This window comes from Gymnoscopelus braueri, assembly GCF_963280865.1.
Source record: "Gymnoscopelus braueri genome assembly, chromosome: 4".
Classification (NCBI taxonomy): domain Eukaryota; kingdom Metazoa; phylum Chordata; class Actinopteri; order Myctophiformes; family Myctophidae; genus Gymnoscopelus; species Gymnoscopelus braueri.
Window position 1 is genome coordinate 17,809,420 of NC_137605.1, and position 19,173 is coordinate 17,828,592.

The 19,173-nt window shown below is 42.1% G+C and overlaps 1 protein-coding gene across 2 annotated transcripts in view; it reads right to left on the reverse strand.

Moving 5' to 3' along the window:
- Positions 1-19,173, reverse strand: part of grik5 (glutamate receptor, ionotropic, kainate 5) — a gene marked incomplete at its 3' end in the record, with an annotated part of 124,014 nt that overhangs the window by 104,115 nt on the left and 726 nt on the right. For both annotated transcript variants that reach the window (XM_080425631.1, XM_080425630.1), the window contains exons 2-4: positions 16,890-17,054; positions 9,989-10,086; positions 3,431-3,596 (exon numbers count right to left, since the gene is read on the reverse strand). In XM_080425631.1, coding sequence (XP_080281757.1) covers positions 3,431-3,596; positions 9,989-10,086; positions 16,890-17,054 — 429 coding nt within the window. The remainder of the gene's footprint in view (positions 1-3,430; positions 3,597-9,988; positions 10,087-16,889; positions 17,055-19,173) is intronic.

Here is a 19,173-nt window from a genome sequence, read left to right on the forward strand (position 1 = left end):
GCAGAGTGGTGAAGTGTAAAATGCGCTGGGCTTCAGAAACACAAGCTGAGAAACAACAGCCATCAACCATACATCCGACATCCATAATGAACACTCTTCACCCTGAGGCGTCCTCAGGGCGAGTCGACTGCATACGTGCAGTACAGTACAGTACAGTACAGTATAATTATCGTCGCTGGAAACCTTGTATGTCCAAAAAAAGACGTTGCATTTCTCTGTTTCATATCACAATAAAAAATAATAAAAAGAAAAACAGAAAAAGAAAAAAACGCTAGCGTCCCTATTTTGGCTTAATTTGTCAAAAACAAATATTTTATTATGAAATAGCACAGTGGTTCTCAACCCCCAGGGGGGTCCCCACATGATTTTAGGGGGGTCCCCAAATGACGGTAAAGTGACAATTTATGGACTTTTAAGACCTTTTTAATACCTAAGAAAAAAGAATAAGAATAAAATGAAATAAAAAAGAATAGCATTACTGCATCAAAAGTAATCAACAAGCTATACTATAAAAACTGGTCAAACATTGGCTAAATTGTCAAATAATTGTACAAAAATCACACCCAGTGTGAAGAGAGTGGTGCCTTTGAATTAGTGTAACTGGTTGCATCCTTGTGTTGCAATCAGCTGCAGCTGTTGAAGCCTCAAACGGACGGACGGACGGACGGACCGACCCACACACACGGTCAAGTGTAGGATTTTTTTTAAATAGCCGATCTACAAGCTCAACGCATTGCGAGGCGTTGTGAGCTTGTAGATTGGCTATTTTCACAATATTTATCTGTAGAATCAGGGTGGGGGGTCCCCAGTTCAAATATGATTATTTTGGGGGTCGTGGCCTGAAAAGGTTGAGAACAACTTAAATAGCAGATGTGCAAGCTCACAGCGCATCGCGATGCAACGCGTTGTGAGCTACAGCATATCTGTTACACATATAGAGCCCTGGAGGTGAGGGACACCCAGTGAGAGTGTTACTGTACTGTAGGTAAACCATGTTAAAACTCTTGACCTAGAAAAACAGCTCACATTTCCCAGACGTTTTTTTTTGCCTTTGAAAAAAAGATATGCTGAATTTCAGGCACTAAGCATCCTTTGCAGGCAAGAAAAGAGTTCTATGTTTCTCAATGTGAGGTCCTGGGACCACCAGGGGTCCAAATGGACACTTATGACTCTATACTCTATATGCTATTGAGCTATTTTGGGTGGCCAAAACGCATTGGCCACGCCCCAGGTCTTAAGTTAACCCATTAAGATCGGGAACGCATCAGTGGTGCTGCGCTACGAGCTTGTAGATCTGCAATTTTTGAAAAAAAAAAACGTGAAAATGTGTCCAACTCTTTGAATACAGGCTATACATATTTTTTAAAGCGAACATTTTTAATGCGGGTCCCTGGAACAATATATTTTGAGATGGGGGTCCGTGGCCAAATACATATAATTTTGGGGGTCCTTGACATGACAAAAGTTTTGTTCCAGGGACCCTCCAGAAGCAAAGATTTGAGTTAAAAAGTATATATTCAAAGATTTGCACAAATCACAATCACAATTTCAAGATTTTTCGTGAAAAATAGCAGATATACAAGCTCATAGGTACGCACTATGAGCTTGTATATCTGCTATTTTTGAATAGCCAAAGTGTAAAATAATGGTTATAGGTTATAGCTAAAACAAATCTAAAATGACACAGATGCTGTTCCCCGGTCTTAGTAAAGGGTTAAGTCAAAAGCCCTGGTACTTAAGACGCGCAAAATCGGGCCCTGTAACTCTGAGAGTGTACAAAGGGAACCAAATGGGTCCCTTTGTACAACAAAAGGGTCCATTTGGTTACCTTTGTACACTCTCAGAGGATTTTTACAGTGCATACTGGGATCCCAGAGATAAAAAAGTTGTATCAGATGGGGGGGGGGGGGTCCGTGGGCCAAACGCATATCAACCTGGGGGGTGCATGATTCATGGAATGAAAAGGGTTTGAGTATCACTGAAAAGAGCTCATAACACAAGCCTGTGTGATGGACAGTGGGAGGAGCACACAGTTACAGTTACAAGGCAGAGACAGAAATTGGGCGAATGAGTAATAGGAAGGCTGTGGCTGTGGAGAGAGAGAGAGAGAGAGAGAGAGAGAGAGAGACGGAGCCATGCATGCGGCTGAACTCTGACCAGCCGAGCCAAACTTTCAAAGGCAGACCGTTAGAACGGGTGCCTAACAGCACAGCAACACTCACATCCGCCCAGACAGGCACCATGTGCCAGTGACTGAGTCACCAGGCCCTCCCACACACACACACACACACACACACACACACACACACACACACACACACACACACACACACACACACACACACACACACACACACACACACACACACACACACACACACACACACACACACACACACACACACACACATTTGTATGTACTAGTGAGGACATCAACATTTTAGGACGGCAATTTTTTGGCCACGTTTTTTTTGCCACTTTCTTATCCTAGCCCTAGAGAGCATTGGTTCTCAATGTGGGGTCCGGGGACCCCCGTGGGTCCTTGGGGGTGGGGTTCCAGGGGGTCCCCACTCCCAGCAAAATTAATGTGTTAATATAGCATCACAATAATTTTTACCTTTTATACTTTGGCTAATCAAAAATAGCAGATCTACAAGCTCAGTGCCGCGCTATGAGCTTGTAGATCTGCTATTTTTGAAAAATCTTGAACATTTTGTGCAAACCTTTGAATATGTGTATTTTTTAAGTGCACATTTGCAACTAAAATCTTTGCTTCTGGGGGGTCCCTGGAACAAAATATTTTGAGATGGGGGTCCGCGGCCAAATACATATCATTTTGGGGGTCCTTGACATAACAATGTTTGAGAACCACTACCCTAGTCTAGAGCAGGCAATTGCCGATCTCCAAGCTCACAACGCATTCAGAGTGTGAGACGTTGTGCGCTTGTACATCTACATGCATGACGCAACTTAGTATAAATCAGGCATAAGTGCAAGCCCAACCCCTCAAACCTAACCTCTAAATGTCTAATCCTAACCTGAATCTTTTCTTAATTGTACCGTCGCCCCAACTCCCCAAATTTATGTTTTAACCATAAAACAACCTTGGAAAATGGTCCTCTTCAATGTCCGTTTCAAGTCTACATTTGGCCCTCACTAGTATAATCAAAGTACACACACACACACACACACACACATACCCTGCCAAACACACACACACGCACGCACGCACGAACACACTTACTGGAAGTACTTACTAGATAAGTGAGTGAGCAAACGCACTTAAAAAGAATGCACATACTGTAGCACTGCTCAATAAATTCCACCTCACACAGACTATTTGTATGTGTATGTGTGTGTGTGTGTGTGTGTGTGTGTGTGTGTGTGTGTGTGTGTGTGTGTGTGTGTGTGTGTGTGTGTGTGTACTCACACTCTGCCTTGGCACACACCAGGCTGGCAGACGGGTAGTTAAAGGAGCGTAAGATGGCTCCGATGGCCAGGCTCAGGTCCTCGTTGCTAGGGTACAGAGTCACTGAGGCGAAGCGCAGGTACGGCAAGCGAGGAGTCTCCTCTGGACCGATCTTCACATGAGGGATCTGAGGAGAGAGGAGAGGAGAGGAGAGGAGAGGAGAGGAGAGGAGAGGAGAGGAGAGGAGAGGAGAGGAGAGGAGAGGAGAGGAGAGGAGAGGAGGTACATTTTATCAGTGGTGGAAAAAAATACTCTTCTACTTCTTCTACTAATTCTTTACTTAAGTAAAAGTACCAATACTGCAATATAGAGGTACTCTGTTACAAGTAAAAGTCCAGAATTCAAAATGTACTTGAGTAAAAGTACCAAAAGCAAAAGTACTAACATGTTTGAAAATAGCCTAGGTATAACATAGGGCTAAAGTGGTTAATGTATGTTTCATAATATCATAATTTATATCTGAAAAGTAACTAGTAACTAAATTTTTCAAATAATTGTAGTGGAGTAAAAGTACAATATTTGTCTCTGAGATGTAATGGAGTAGAAGTGAAAGTATTGGAAATTGGAAATTCTCAAGTAAAGTACAAATACCTCAACATTGTACTTAAGTAAATGTACTTAGTTACTTCACACCACTGCATTTTATTCACATTCTGTAGCACTTCTCACAGAGAGGGCTCACAAAGTGCTTTACATAAGCCACTTTCTCATATGAACAGTGGAAAATGTCCGGGGAATCAGGTCAGGACATTGTCCGGTGTTCACACATGCAGCATGCAACAGGAGAATGTTCGTTTGAGATGCGTTCACACATTAAGGTAAATACTCTGTTTGATAAGGTGAGGGGCGGGGTCCGGATAGTACACCTACACATTAGCTATACTCCCACGTAAACATAACACAGGCACAGCCTGAGAGAGATGCAGAGGTGGATCAAATGCAATATTTTTCAGAGAACATTCGTCTCTATATAAAGCCAAGTGCGCACTGCGGAGGGAAGCGTCAGGTGTACCTCGTTGTCTACAATTAGGCTACTGCAGTAGTAAAGTAGAGACGTTTATGTGCGATCGGTGAATATTTCCAACTCGAACGGTAATAAAAAACAGAATGATTAAACTGGTTTTCAGTTCTCTCTCTCTCTCCAAACACCTCGGGAGGTGGGGAGGCTCCACTCCACCCCCTCGACAATAGAAGCGTCATCAACACGTCCACATGCTGAAGGTAAAGGACAGTCACCGGGTCCATTCACACATAGAGCAGTTTAAGCAAAATCGGACATTACCCGGACTTAAAGTTCCAGTTCAAATCACACGTCCAAATTTGGTCTGAGATATAAATGTTAGACCAATAATGCCCCTGTCAAGTATTTGTTTTCACCCATAAAACGTCCATATAGGAGTTTTATAGCACCTTGAACTTGGCTCTGTCTTTGCCCTCATTAACAATTCCAGGATCTATTAATTGTGCCAATATGCCACGCCTGTAGAAACAACCCCTCATTAACATGCTAATATGCCACGCCCCTGGATTCAACATGCCCCCCCCCCAAAAAAAAAAAATCTGTTAAATGTCCAATCCTACAGAGCCGGAATGTTGCATTCATACACAGCCCCTCCGTTTGAACTCTGGAAAACTTCCATATACAGTGCATGTCTGAAAGTGGCTATAGAGTATAGGATTAAAAACACAACATGAAGCATTCAAACAATTAAAACAACAGGACAACAACAACAAAACACACATGAAACCCATGAAGGATACGAGGCGAGGAGAGGATTAAGTGCATATATAAAGTAGCCTGGTAAACCCCCCTCCCTCCGGAAATCTCATTTGCATTTCATTTCAGGAAGGAGTCTGGCCTGAAGGCTTGTCCGGGCGTTTCTAGCCCGTTCACCAAATGGACGAGCCTATCAGCGTCGTCGCTCATCGTTCTGGGATTGACAGCTAAAGTTGGGCAATCAGGTGGCGACTTCGAGTGAGCCCGAATTGAACCGAGTGCAGCCTGAGTGCAGCCGACCAAAAACGAACGGCAGCCATCTTTTTTGACCGCAGTGTTTTCTACTCTCTTTTAAACTTCAAAACGCTCTCAAACTTCTATTTTGAGGCACGGAATTTACTTTTAAGATATCGTTTGGATAGAATTTAGTTGTTTAATTTCATATATGTGGTCAATTAATCATGACAGAGCCTATTTAAAAATAAAAATTCAGAGAACCGGCAGGGGCGGGCAGTGACACGCATGTATCCGAATAAGGCAACCTATTTTGGGCATGGCCGTCTCAAAAGTCCCGTTGCGTCACATTAGTCTGGAGGTGGTAAAAATGCACTGGCTGAAGGGGAACACTGCTGATTGGCTGAAGGGGTTGTCAGTCAACGGTATTACTCCCGCCCAACTCCAGCCCATAGCCAAATTGTCGAATGGGCGATCATGCCAGACTCACTCCTGAAATAAATTACAAATGAGATTTCGGAGAGGGTTTACCAGGCTATATATAAAGTGCATTACGTATTAAGACCTTCCCCCATGCACACAGACACAGACACACACACACACACACACACACACACACACACACACACACACACACACACACACACACACACACACACACACACACACACACACACACACACACACACACACACACACACACACACACAGCAAAGTAAATAAGGAGGATTGAAGGAAGAAGAAGAGAGAGAGAGTGATAGAGGTTTAGACAGAGGCAGGGACCCGAGAGCACAGAGAGGGTGAAAGGCCAAGAGACGGATGGAGCAAACAGATGGAGGAGGTGGGTGATGGTTAATTACATGAGATGGGCTTCAACACACATGGGAGGATAAACATAACATCCACATAGACTCTGTGCTGTGGGATGGGGGGAGAGAGAGAGAGAGAGAGAGAGAGAGAGAGAGAGAGAGAGAGAGAGAGAGAGAGAGAGAGAGAGAGCTGCAGAGAGAGAGAGAAAGCGAGAGAGACAGAGACATTCAATTCATGGGTAATATTGGATTGTAGGCCCTCCCACTGGTGGAATGAGAGGATATAATTGTGGGCCCCCAAAATAATTGGCAAAACTCTAAGGGTTGTTTCAGACGGGGAGCGGCCCCTTGTAATTCATTTTCAATGAGAGGCGGGCAATTATTTGGGACGCGGGAGGAGAAGTTGAGGGGCGGTGAGGCAGGCGGGCGTGGTCCCGTGAAATTCTCGCACTCGTGCTCGTTTGTGCACACACGCGCGGGCGGCAAGAGCTGGATTGTGGTGAGCTCTTTTTTTCCCCGCACCGCGCAGGAGGACAAAACAGCAATGATCGCGACACGATCCCCGCTGATCTGAGCGGTAACGCCCACGTCCACCGCTTCCCGTCTGTAACGACCTTAAGACTTTCTTTAAATCCAGGAAAAATGTTGTTTTAATTTTGAAACCAATAATTAGGATCTTAAAGTATACTGAACAGTTCAGTGGCCTTGTGGTTAGAGTGTCCGCCCTGAGATTGGGAGCTTGGGATTCAATTCCCTGGACGTGTCATACCAAAGACTATGCTATTTTTTGAAAAATTGTGAAAATGTGTGCAAATCTTTGAATATTAATGTTTTTTTTAAAAACATTTTAAATTCGAATCGAAAAGTTTAAACAAAAAAAACTGTTAGGATTTAGAAGACATTTGTAGAATCCCAGAAGCTTAAAGATTTGAGTTAAAAATGTTTGCTTTAAAAATATATATTTTCAAAGATGTACACTTGAATTTTCAAGATTTTTCTAAAAAATAGCAGATCTGCAAGCTCATAGCACGGCACTCGGTGCTATGAGCTTGTAGATCTGCTATTTTTGAATAGAAATAAGAAAGAAAATCTAAGAAATCAAAAAATGACACTACTGTAATGCGTTCCCGTTCTTGACACATTGGGTGCCAGCATTTTTTAATAACAGAATACGTTGGGTGCCAGCAATCTCACCATTGACTGCGCTTTGCTGTTTAAAGCTCTAGACTCCATGACGAGCAAATCCACGTAAAAAAAAGCATGCATTCATGGAGCACGATGACCCTGGCTACATCCTGGAACGATAACATTTCACTCGCGAGTTACAATGGGGAGGGATCGCGCATCGCGCATGACCAGTTTTCCCCAGCGGAAACAGATTCGGAGATACAGACGTTTTAAAGAAGGAAATAGACAGGAAGCGGATGGGGAGCCATGTTTTTGACACGGTGATCCAACTGGCCTATCCATCTCAGAATCGCCTAGGGTGACTCCAGAGCTGCCCTAGCCCCTCCCGTGTGGAAAAAAACTGAAAAAACTAAAAGACTGAAAACACGGTTCAGACCGTTTTCGGCACCAATGCGCTACTCTGTGTAAACACGGTTCAGACCACAGGTTGAGAACCGCTGTATTAGCTTGACAACATGCAAGTTAGTGTGGTGTAAAATAGCATTGTCATCATTATCCTCCTTAATAAACGAGTGAACTCCGATAAGCTAGTTAATTTCTTTGTCAGGCAACTGAAAAGAATAAATTAAATGCATCACTACAGAGGTTTAGCTTATGTGGAGGATAAAAAGAGATCCAATTGATGCCAATTGTGAAAAGTGGAAAAGAAGTTTGATGAAAAATCCTCTTCAGCCTTCCGTCAAGGAAGGCTCATTGCCGAAAGGCATAAGCGTTTGTATTTTTAATTTTTGTGATGTGAGCCAAATATACAAGTGTAAATGTGGGTATTTTTTTCCTTGACTTGAAGTTTGAGATGTGTTACGTTTTTCATATCTTTTGGAAGTTCAGAGAATTCAAGCTTTGTTCTTGCAGTTTTGTAGTAGCTGATAGAGATCTTTTCCAACCTGATCTTCTTCATGTAGCTTTAGAAATAATTTCACACACTTGACAATATGTCAAAAACATTTTCTTTTTTCGTAGGTTTAAAGAGTGTAGTTTTGAACCAACTGTTATGTTGCATCAGTGTCTGTGTGGTTTGGTATGTTTTGCAAGAGCTGAACGCAATCTGACATCTGTTGAGTATAAAAAAATATGCATAAGTGTGTGGGAATTGAAATAAATAAGTAAAAGTTGTGCTACTCTGTATATAACTTTATTTTGTATAATTGTGGGTTAATTGGCTTTGTCTTTTGTATTCGCTTGAGCAAGAGCCCCCCAAAATGTCTGTCCTAGCCAACCGATTATTGATGTCCTTTGCTTGTTATTTTTTCCGCTTTTTACCCCTTTTACTCCCCAATTCACTATGCCAATTGATTCCTCCCCACACACATTGCTGTGTTGTCACTGCTGTTGTATGCTACTGACTCACCTACCAGTGAGGAGCCTCCACCGGGAGGAAGTAGAGCCTTCGTCCTACTCCTCCCGCCCGACACTCCCTGCTGACAGGTGCCGCCCCCCCCAGCCCATAGGATCCGGCCTTCCCTCCCCCGAACACGGGCCAATTGTGTTCGTGTAGATGCACGACAAAGCCGGATGCACCAAGATTATTGGTGTTTTGACAAATATTTGACAAAAAGTGTAGTTTAACCCATTAAGACCTGAGGCGATTCTTAAAAATGTTTTCTAAATCCTAACAGTTTTTTTTAAAACAATCTGGAAATTTTTTTTTCAAGATTTTTCAAAAATAGCAGATCTACAAGCTCATAGCGCGGCACTCGGTGCCGCGCTATGAGCTTGTATATCTGCTATTTTTGAATAGCCAAATAAATCTAAAGTGATGGGTTAAAAAAAATACAACATGCCAGGTTGAATGTGGTTACAATCGGGACACATTGGCGGCAAAATTGTCGAAACCAATGTCATCAAACAAGTCAAATAACGGCTGATATACGGCCCAACTGATATATTGGTCTGGCTCTGGTCTGTGCATGGCTGTGATGTGAATTTGGGGCTTTTTACACTCTCTCTCTCTCCCTTCACTAAATCCCCTTAATTAAACCTGGCAGGGGATTAGACTGTGTTACTGATTACTATCTCAGACTATTGTGGAGTGAGTGACTCCATATTATTCATGTAGTGCACCTGCTGTGTTTATTAGATTGGATGTCCATTGTGTTGTCTTGTGATACTGTGCAACGTCATTGTACCATTCCTGGGTTGGTGCTGGTGGTGGTGGTGTTTGTGTGGCTATTTGTGTGTCTTTGTCAGATTCTTTGTTGATGTTGTTCTGTTTACAAGATACGGTACATTTCAAATAAAAGAAATCCTCCCAAAAAGTATTATGTATAGTACGTGTATGTACTTACTTACGTATACTGCATGTGCATGTTTGTATACATTCAGACTTTGCAGTAGTAATTTATGTTTATTCTTAACTAGTATCTCACCTGTGTGTGTGTGTGTGTGTGTGTGTGTGTGTGTGTGTGTGTGTGTGTGTGTGTGTGTGTGTGTGTGTGTGTGCGTGCGTGCGTGCGTGCGTGCGTGCGTGCGTGCGTGCGTGCGTGCGTGCGTGCGTGCGTGCGTGCGTGCGTGCGTGCGTGCGTGCGTGCATGCATGTGTGTGTGTGTGTGTGTGCGTGTGTCACTCACTCACCTCCTTCTCGCCACATATGTGACTGACAGTGGAGCCGGAGGCGGGGCTGGAGGCGGGGCCTATCACAGAGACGACGCCCTTGGGTAGAATCTGGCACACTGATGAGAAAAGAGGGAAAGTAAACATACAGTGTTCCCGGCAATCTGACATCTGTTGCAAAAAATATGCATAAGTGTATGGGAATTGAAATAAATAAGTAAAAGTTGTGCTACTGTATATAACTTTCTTTTTTTATAATTATGGGTTAATTGGCTTGGTCTTTTGTATTCGCTTGAGCAAGAGCCCCCCAAAATGTCTGTGCTAGAGCCTGACCAAAGACAGAGTTTTGGGTCTGATGCCGTTCCCGATTTTGTAGAGTCCTAGCCAACCGATTGTTGATGTTTTTTTGCTTGTTATTTTTTTAGCTTTTTACCCCTTTTTCTCCCCTATTCATTATGCCAATTGATTCCCCCCCACACACATTGCTGTGTTGTCACTGCTGTTGTATCCTACAATAAGCAAGCCTGCTTATTATAAGTGACTTTGTCCTTGTTTTCCTGTAAAGTCGCTTGTAAATACTTTTGCGGTTGCGGTTTTCTGAGCTTGTTTAAGTGTAGTGCTTAGTTGGGCTTGCTTCAGTTTAACCACGTTAACCCTATGCACATTTTTTCACTATTTGAAAATCTTAGATATTTTCAGATGAGGGTCCGTGGCCAAATACATGTTCCTTGACTTGAAAATATTTGAGAACCACTGCTCTAAAACAACATTAGACAAAGTTTGACTGACCTGCCCTGTGGTTGCTTATTTTGTGCTTGTTGTCATAGACCTGGTTGCTTGTTTTACATCTCAGAGGCAAATATTGCTCTGTTTACTCCACTACAATTATTTGACATCTATAGTTACTTGGCAGATTTAGATTATTAAAAGAAAAGCATAAATGTACTCGTTGCATTGTAGATCGGCTAGTCCAAAATAGCCAATCTACAATACAAAGTGTTGTGAGCTTTTTTCTCTCTCACAACAATTCTCAAAATCAGCTATTTTTGAAAAAGTTGGACAAATTTTGAAAGAGGTAACCTTTCCAAAACCGTTCCTTTAAAAAAAAATTCAACTCAGTTTAAATAGTGAAAATATCTACAAGCTGAAGAGTTTGCAGATCTGCTATTTTCACTACTTTTATGCGACACTCTTGTATGATGAAGCGGTGCATTAATTTACAAAAACACGTTGAAAAGTTGAAATATGGAGACACTAGTTTTCTGCCCCGACAGCAACGATATACGGTGGCTGTCATGGCTGGTCGTGGGCGGATGCACAGCGATGGGGAGAAATGTAAAAGATGTAGACATTTTAACCCATTAAGACCTGAAGCCGATTCTACATGTCTCAATAAATCCCAACAGTGTTCTGAAAAACGTATGTTTCTATATCAGTGGTGCTCAATCTTTTTTCATGTCAAGGACCCCCAAAATGATATGTATTTGGCAGCCGAGCCCCATCTCAAAATATGTTGTTCCAGGGACCCCCAGAAGCAAAGATTTGAGTTATAAATGTTCGCTTTAAAAGAATATATATTCAAAGATTTGCACACATGTTCGCGATTTTTCATAAATAGCAGATATACAAGCTCATAGCGCGGCACTCGGTGCCGCGCTATGAGCTTGTATATCTGCTATTTTTAATTAGCCTAAGTGTAAAATAATGCTTTTTTAGCTCAAATCAAAAAGTGACACAGATGCGTTCCAGGTCTTAATAAGTTAAAATGCAGCAAGAAGGTGCGGGTAATTGCAATTCTATTTCATCCCTCAATGCCACTGTAGCAGGATAATCTGTCTTGTTATAATCTCATTAATGTGGAAATAATGGAGGTAAACGCTGACACGCTTGGGATTAAAATGAATAAAATCTCCCATGTCTTAGAGCAGTGATTTCCCAACCTGTGGGCCGGGGCCCACTGGTGGGCCGTGAGGGTATTGCAAGAGGACACCCAAATAATTGCCAAAACACTACGATTTATTGATAATATAAAAACATTACAATAATGTAAAAGAAAATCACATGGTGTGTTTTCTTTAAAACCTTGAAAAAATATACTTTCATTAATGAAAGCTCATAGCGAGTCACTTCATGCCACGCTATATGAGCTTGTAGATGTGCTATTTTTGCAAATCTTTGAATACATTATGTATTTTAAAGCATTTTTGAGATGGGCTTCTGCAGTCAAATCATTTTGGGGGCCCTTGACATGAAAAAGTTTGAGAAACACTGGCATAAACAATACTTTCTTTAAAAAAACACACAAAAAAGAAGCACAGTTGAATAGGTATTAGTGCATGATTGGGCTTGACCTCATCCACTCAGTAACAGGTGTGTGTTGCTGGGTAGAGTAGCAACAGGTCAACAATGAGACCAGAGGCTGTGTCATACTTATCTAATTGATCAGCTGTCAGCTTCTGTGTCACTGATCAATAGCCCTGGAGTGTCTGACATGTTCCTTCTGTCAGTAATGAATAGGGAGAACACAATAGCTGATAATACCAGTCTGCCATTGGCCTGCATCCCGGAATGACAGAAGGTCAAACACTGTCATATCACCAAGCGTTGTGAGCTTGTACATCAGCAATTTTTTAAAGACACATTTTTGAAAACTTTTTAAGCAACTCGGGACTTTCTGCATAATGTGTACTTATACTTTTATACTTTAAGTATATTTTGATGCCAGTACTTTTGTACTTTTACTCAAGTAACGTTTTTAATACATACTGTTTACAGAGTAGAGCTACATTGTGGTATTGCAACTTTTACTTAAGTAAATTATTGGCGGTACTTCTTCCTCCATTGCTCTTATGCTTGTTAACCTGCTTTAGTAGATGAATGTGAAGCGTCTACGATTATATCACCTCTCTACATCATGTTAAGTATTACATAAGATTATACCACCACTCTACATCATGTTAAGTATTACATAGGATTATACCACCACTCTACATCATGTTAAGTATTACATAGTGAGCCGTTCCTGGCTGCCTGTCAAAAGATTGAAGCATTATAATGGAAAATAGGTCATGCAACTTTACTGTGTTACTCTAGTAGTTATCAGGCTTAAATTTGGCTTTTGTATTTCATGCCATTTGGGTGGCATTTCAAATTATCAACTCAGTCATCCTCGCTCCAAACCACTGGACTGTATGTGTAATGTATGTGTGTGTATAAGTGTGTATGTGTGTGTGAGTGAGTGCGTGCATGCGCGAGTGTGCATGCGCGAGTGTGTGTGTGTGTGTGTGTGTGTGTGTGTGTGTGTGTGTGTGTGTGTGTGTGTGTGTGTGTGTGTGTGTGTGTGTGTGTGTGTGTGTGTGTGTGTGTGTGTGTGTGTGTGTGTGCGCGTGCGTGCGTGCGTGCGTGCGTGCGTGCGTGCGTGCGTGTGCCAACCTTTGCATGCTCATGTGTCCGACTACAAAATGAACTGTGGTTGCGTTGCTTCCATGTTTTGTCTGTTTTTTTTTACCGTTTTGAGTCAGTACAACCTTTTGAAATTGACCCACTGTAATAGTGCATTTGAGTTTGTTTACTTGTTCTATTGCCTCGAAATGAATTGATGCAAATAATTTGTATGCAAAATATAGCCAGGTATATGCTGCTGTGTGATGTGAATACATACTGTACTACAACCTTTGTGGGGTTTGACTGTCTCTTGACTGTCAAAACCACTAAAAATGTGGTTCTAAAAGTGGGGTCCAAGGACCCCCAGGGGTCCTTGAAGGGGTTCCAGGAGGTCCCCAGCAAAATGAGTTAATAATACAGCATCAAAATTTAACCACTTTAACTCTATATACGGTACTTCGGCCATTTGAAAATAGCCAATCGACAAGCTTATAGATCTGCTATTTTCAAAAAATAATGGGATCATTTTTTTTTGCCATTTTCACAACAGATATCTTGTATGGGAGTCCCTCCCTGGCACAAAATATGTTTCAGATGGGGGTCCATGATCAAATACATATTAATTTGGGGGTCCTTGACATGAAAACATTTGAGAACCACTGCTCTGACAGAGGTGTACATGGTAGAGCATGTGTTGGAACTATTCTCTGGGTTTTTAACAAATCGATTTACCTTGCTTAAGATGATGAGTCCTTAGACAACCCCCCAAAAAACAGCTGGCAAACAAGTCTGTCAGATTCTCTTGCCCATTGGTCAAAGACACACACACACGAATGCCTGCCACTCAGGCATGCACATAACGCACACAGAACTCCTCACACAGATATTTGCCAGTAGCCTGTGGCAAGGTCAGTGACCTACTGACATGGAGCGCAGGGAGCCTGTGTATACACTATGAAATGCATGGTGTCAGTTGAACTCTGATATTGTAAAAAAAATAAAAAAAATAATCATCATCTCAGAATGATAGTGACTCTCAGGATTTTGCAGTGCGGTGTGTCAAAGAATCTATTTTTTTGGTTCTGTCTGCTATTAGTCTATACATCTATACAGTATATGAACCCTAGATGTCAATGCCGTTTCCTATAGCCGCAGGGCATAACCTGGTCTTGAGGTATATAGTCAAAAAGTTAAAATATGGAGATAAGAGGTTTTCAACCATACAAGGGCCATTCAATGTACCACCGGGGCTCCAGGATGGTAGCAGTAGCTGTTAAGTGCTCCACACACTCTTGTCCCATATCAAAGACACATCAATGCTGTCCTCCTGGGTCTGCTGTTGCTTTGATCTGCTCTGATGTTGGCGCTCTCGACGTCTGACCCTCTAGGTCAGTGCTTCTCAAACATTTTCATGTCAAGGACCCTCAAATTGATACGTATTAAGGCCGCAGACCCCCCGTTGAAAAGATTTTGTGCTGGCAACGGCACAACGGCGCAACTTTGAAGACCTTTTTAATACCAAATTTAAATATCAAATTGGCCAAATTGTCAAATAGTACGGATAAGAAAGAGGCACAATATCTATCTGTGGAACAGAGTCAAACTAAATGTAATGCCTACAATTCCAAGGGTGGGGGGGGGTCCCCAGCTCAAATAATATGATTATTTTGGGGGGGTAACGGCCTGAGAAGTTTTTGAACCCTTGCGTCTAGATTAGAGCACCATAAGAGCACCATCTGACACTGGTCATGTTGTTAACCCATTCAAACCGGGAAAGCATCATTTTTAGATTTCTTTGGCTAAAAATCGTGAAAATGTGTGCAAATCTTTGAATATATATATTTCTAAAAACCTGAGGCCGATTTTACAAATGCCTTCTAAATCCTAACAGTTTTCTGAAAAACTTATGTTACTATAGGCCTATCAGTGGTGCTCAAACCTTTTCATGTCAAGGACCACCCAAAATTATATGTATTTGGCTGTGGACCCCCATCTCAAAATGATTCCAAGGACCCCCCGTCCCCCCAGAAGCAAAGATTTGAGTTAAAAAAAAGTCGCTTTAAAAAAATATATATTCAAAGATTTGCACAAATTTTCACGATTTTTCAAAAGAAATAGCAGATCTACAAGCTCATAGCGCGGCACTCGGTGCCGCGCTATGAGCTTGTATATCTGCTATTTTTGAATAGCCAAAGAAATAAAAAAATGACACAGATGCGTTCGGCGCTCTTAAAGGGTTAGTAATATCCTACTCACTGGTGTCGGTGGTGTCATACTGGGAGTCCCTCTGCAGCTCGTAGATGTCCACCTCCACGCGGGCCCTCGACGGCCCCTCCATCACACTGTTGATGTTCTCTCTGGCCAGGGCCAGCTATTAGTCTATACATCTATACAGTATATGAACCCTAGATGTCAATGCCGTTTCCTATAGCCGCAGGGCATAACCTGGTCTTGAGGTATATAGTCAAAAAGTTAAAATATGGAGATAAGAGGTTTTCAACCATACAAGGGCCATTCAATGTACCACCGGGGCTCCAGGATGGTAGCAGTAGCTGTTAAGTGCTCCACACACTCTTGTCCCATATCAAAGACACATCAATGCTGTCCTCCTGGGTCTGCTGTTGCTTTGATCTGCTCTGATGTTGGCGCTCTCGACGTCTGACCCTCTAGGTCAGTGCTTCTCAAACATTTTCATGTCAAGGACCCTCAAATTGATACGTATTAAGGCCGCAGACCCCCCGTTGAAAAGATTTTGTGCTGGCAACGGCACAACGGCGCAACTTTGAAGACCTTTTTAATACCAAATTTAAATATCAAATTGGCCAAATTGTCAAATAGTACGGATAAGAAAGAGGCACAATATCTATCTGTGGAACAGAGTCAAACTAAATGTAATGCCTACAATTCCAAGGGTGGGGGGGGGTCCCCAGCTCAAATAATATGATTATTTTGGGGGGGTAACGGCCTGAGAAGTTTTTGAACCCTTGCGTCTAGATTAGAGCACCATAAGAGCACCATCTGACACTGGTCATGTTGTTAACCCATTCAAACCGGGAAAGCATCATTTTTAGATTTCTTTGGCTAAAAATCGTGAAAATGTGTGCAAATCTTTGAATATATATATTTCTAAAAACCTGAGGCCGATTTTACAAATGCCTTCTAAATCCTAACAGTTTTCTGAAAAACTTATGTTACTATAGGCCTATCAGTGGTGCTCAAACCTTTTCATGTCAAGGACCACCCAAAATTATATGTATTTGGCTGTGGACCCCCATCTCAAAATGATTCCAAGGACCCCCCGTCCCCCCAGAAGCAAAGATTTGAGTTAAAAAAAAGTCGCTTTAAAAAAATATATATTCAAAGATTTGCACAAATTTTCACGATTTTTCAAAAGAAATAGCAGATCTACAAGCTCATAGCGCGGCACTCGGTGCCGCGCTATGAGCTTGTATATCTGCTATTTTTGAATAGCCAAAGAAATAAAAAAATGACACAGATGCGTTCGGCGCTCTTAAAGGGTTAGTAATATCCTACTCACTGGTGTCGGTGGTGTCATACTGGGAGTCCCTCTGCAGCTCGTAGATGTCCACCTCCACGCGGGCCCTCGACGGCCCCTCCATCACACTGTTGATGTTCTCTCTGGCCAGGGCCAGCGCCAGGCGCTCCCCGCGGCCGCACACCGACTGGTCGTCCAGGATAGCCGCTGGGAGGGAGGGGGGAAGGACGGACAGGGAAAAAAGTGGAAAGAGGGGGAGAAGAGGGGGGGGGGGGGGGGGGGGAGTGCCAGAAGAAAGGTTATAGGCTGTGTGTTCACCAGTGTTTCTTCTCAGGTGAAAACGCCAGGCGCTCGCTTAAACCACTTAAACCCCATATGGTTGACCGGAGTTCCTCAGGGCTATTTCTGTTTTCTGTTCTTGTGTGGAAGCGCAACATTTTACTCAGGAGCAAATAAAATGTGTTTTAATCCACACCGGGCGGGTGGGATTTACGGCATCAAGCGGACATGCCAGATAGTGGCACACACAGTCACAGAAATGTTACTGACCTTTAAATAGGACTTTGCGATGTATTGGTTTGATGTCACATGAAATTGTATGATTATATACATTTTGTGCATAGCTGCCTTATGTCAGTATGAAGGGTATTATCACACATCATGCAATCTAACCTCCCAATACAATTACTAGACAGGGATTTATGTAACATAAACAGAACAGACGACGTGAAACAAATGATCAAACAAACAGAATGAGTGGTGGAGACAAACATTAAAACCGTTATTCTGAATGTTTATAACACAAAGGAAAATGTTTTGTTTGTAAGTAGGATAAACTATTGAGCGTATGTGATGTATTTGAGGTGAGGCTGTTCATCAGTTTTTGATTCATCGTCATAAACAATTTAATCACAACCAATATAGTTTAAAGCCAATATATTTGAAGAATACATTTTTATTCAGTAGCAAACTGATGCAAGTTAACGTCGCGCTGTTTCTGACAGCTGTTGCTAGGTTTCAGCTACAGAATACTGTGTAGCTTTAGAGCTGTTATCAGGATCCATTCAAAATGCAAGGTCGAAACTCATTGTGGTACGATATTTGATATCTCTGCGGTCTGGCAGAAACCAGCTATGTCCAAAATATAAACTTTTCAGGAAATGAAAAAATGTTTTTAGAACAACACAATACTGTCTCATCAAGGTTGGTACGGTGACTCTATACATTGTCAAATACTTGAATGTGTTCTTATATAATCATCACTTGTATCACTCAAGTGGAGTTAGGAGGTTTAGGTTAGGCTTCGTCATTCTAATCAATGATGGAAAAAACTGCAAAAACTCCAAAGTTGGAGTTAGGAGGTTTAGTCAGAAGTGCTTTTTAATACTTTTCATTGGTTCAATATGTGTAAAACCCACACACAGACGTAAAGGGTGTTCAATAGCACTGATTTAAAAACATTTGAAAAAATGGAGCTGGTTTCTGCCCGACAGCGACGATATATGAAATGTTTTATATTGGTATATTTTAATATCTTAGTTTGCATTGCATTTTTATTTTCCACATCACTCAGCCCTACAATTAAATGCTCAAGTAATTGTCTAATAGATCTGAAGAAGAAGATGCTTACTTTTAGTCATTTCACACTTGCTTTACACTTGACTTTTTGCATACTCATCCTACTCACTCACACGCACACGCACACGCACACACACACACACACACACACACACACACACACACACACACACACACACACACACACACACACTGTACAGTATATTGTGTAATTCCTACAGACATTTCATCCCAGAGGTCAGACCACTGGGTCGCCTGCATTGCAGTGAACCCCTGAAGCAGTTCCAGGTTTCAGTGCCTTACTCAAGGGCACGTCGGCACGGTTGGCATTTGGGTATATTTCTCATTTTTATTGTCCTATAGGATCTCCCCACCAGCTGCTACACCCTGGCAGTGACAGCAAGGAAGGAAGGAAGGAAGAAAGAAAGAAAGAAAGAAAGAAAGAAAGAAAGAAAGAAAGAAAGAAAGAAAGAAAGAAAGAAAGAAAGAAAGAGAGAGTGCAGGTATGGAAGAATGGCGAAAAGGAGATATGGGGAATAAGAGTAATGGCCCCCCCGGTCCAAAGACCGCATAGACGGAGGGATAGATAGAAGAATGGACGAACGGAGTGGAAGACAGAGGGCACAGAGTGGAAAGTACATAATATGGAAGGATGGACAGAGAAATAAAATAAAAGGTGGAGAGAGAGAGAGAGAGTGAACAAGAGGAATGGAGGGATGACAGGAGTATCCGTGCTCACCCATGCGTA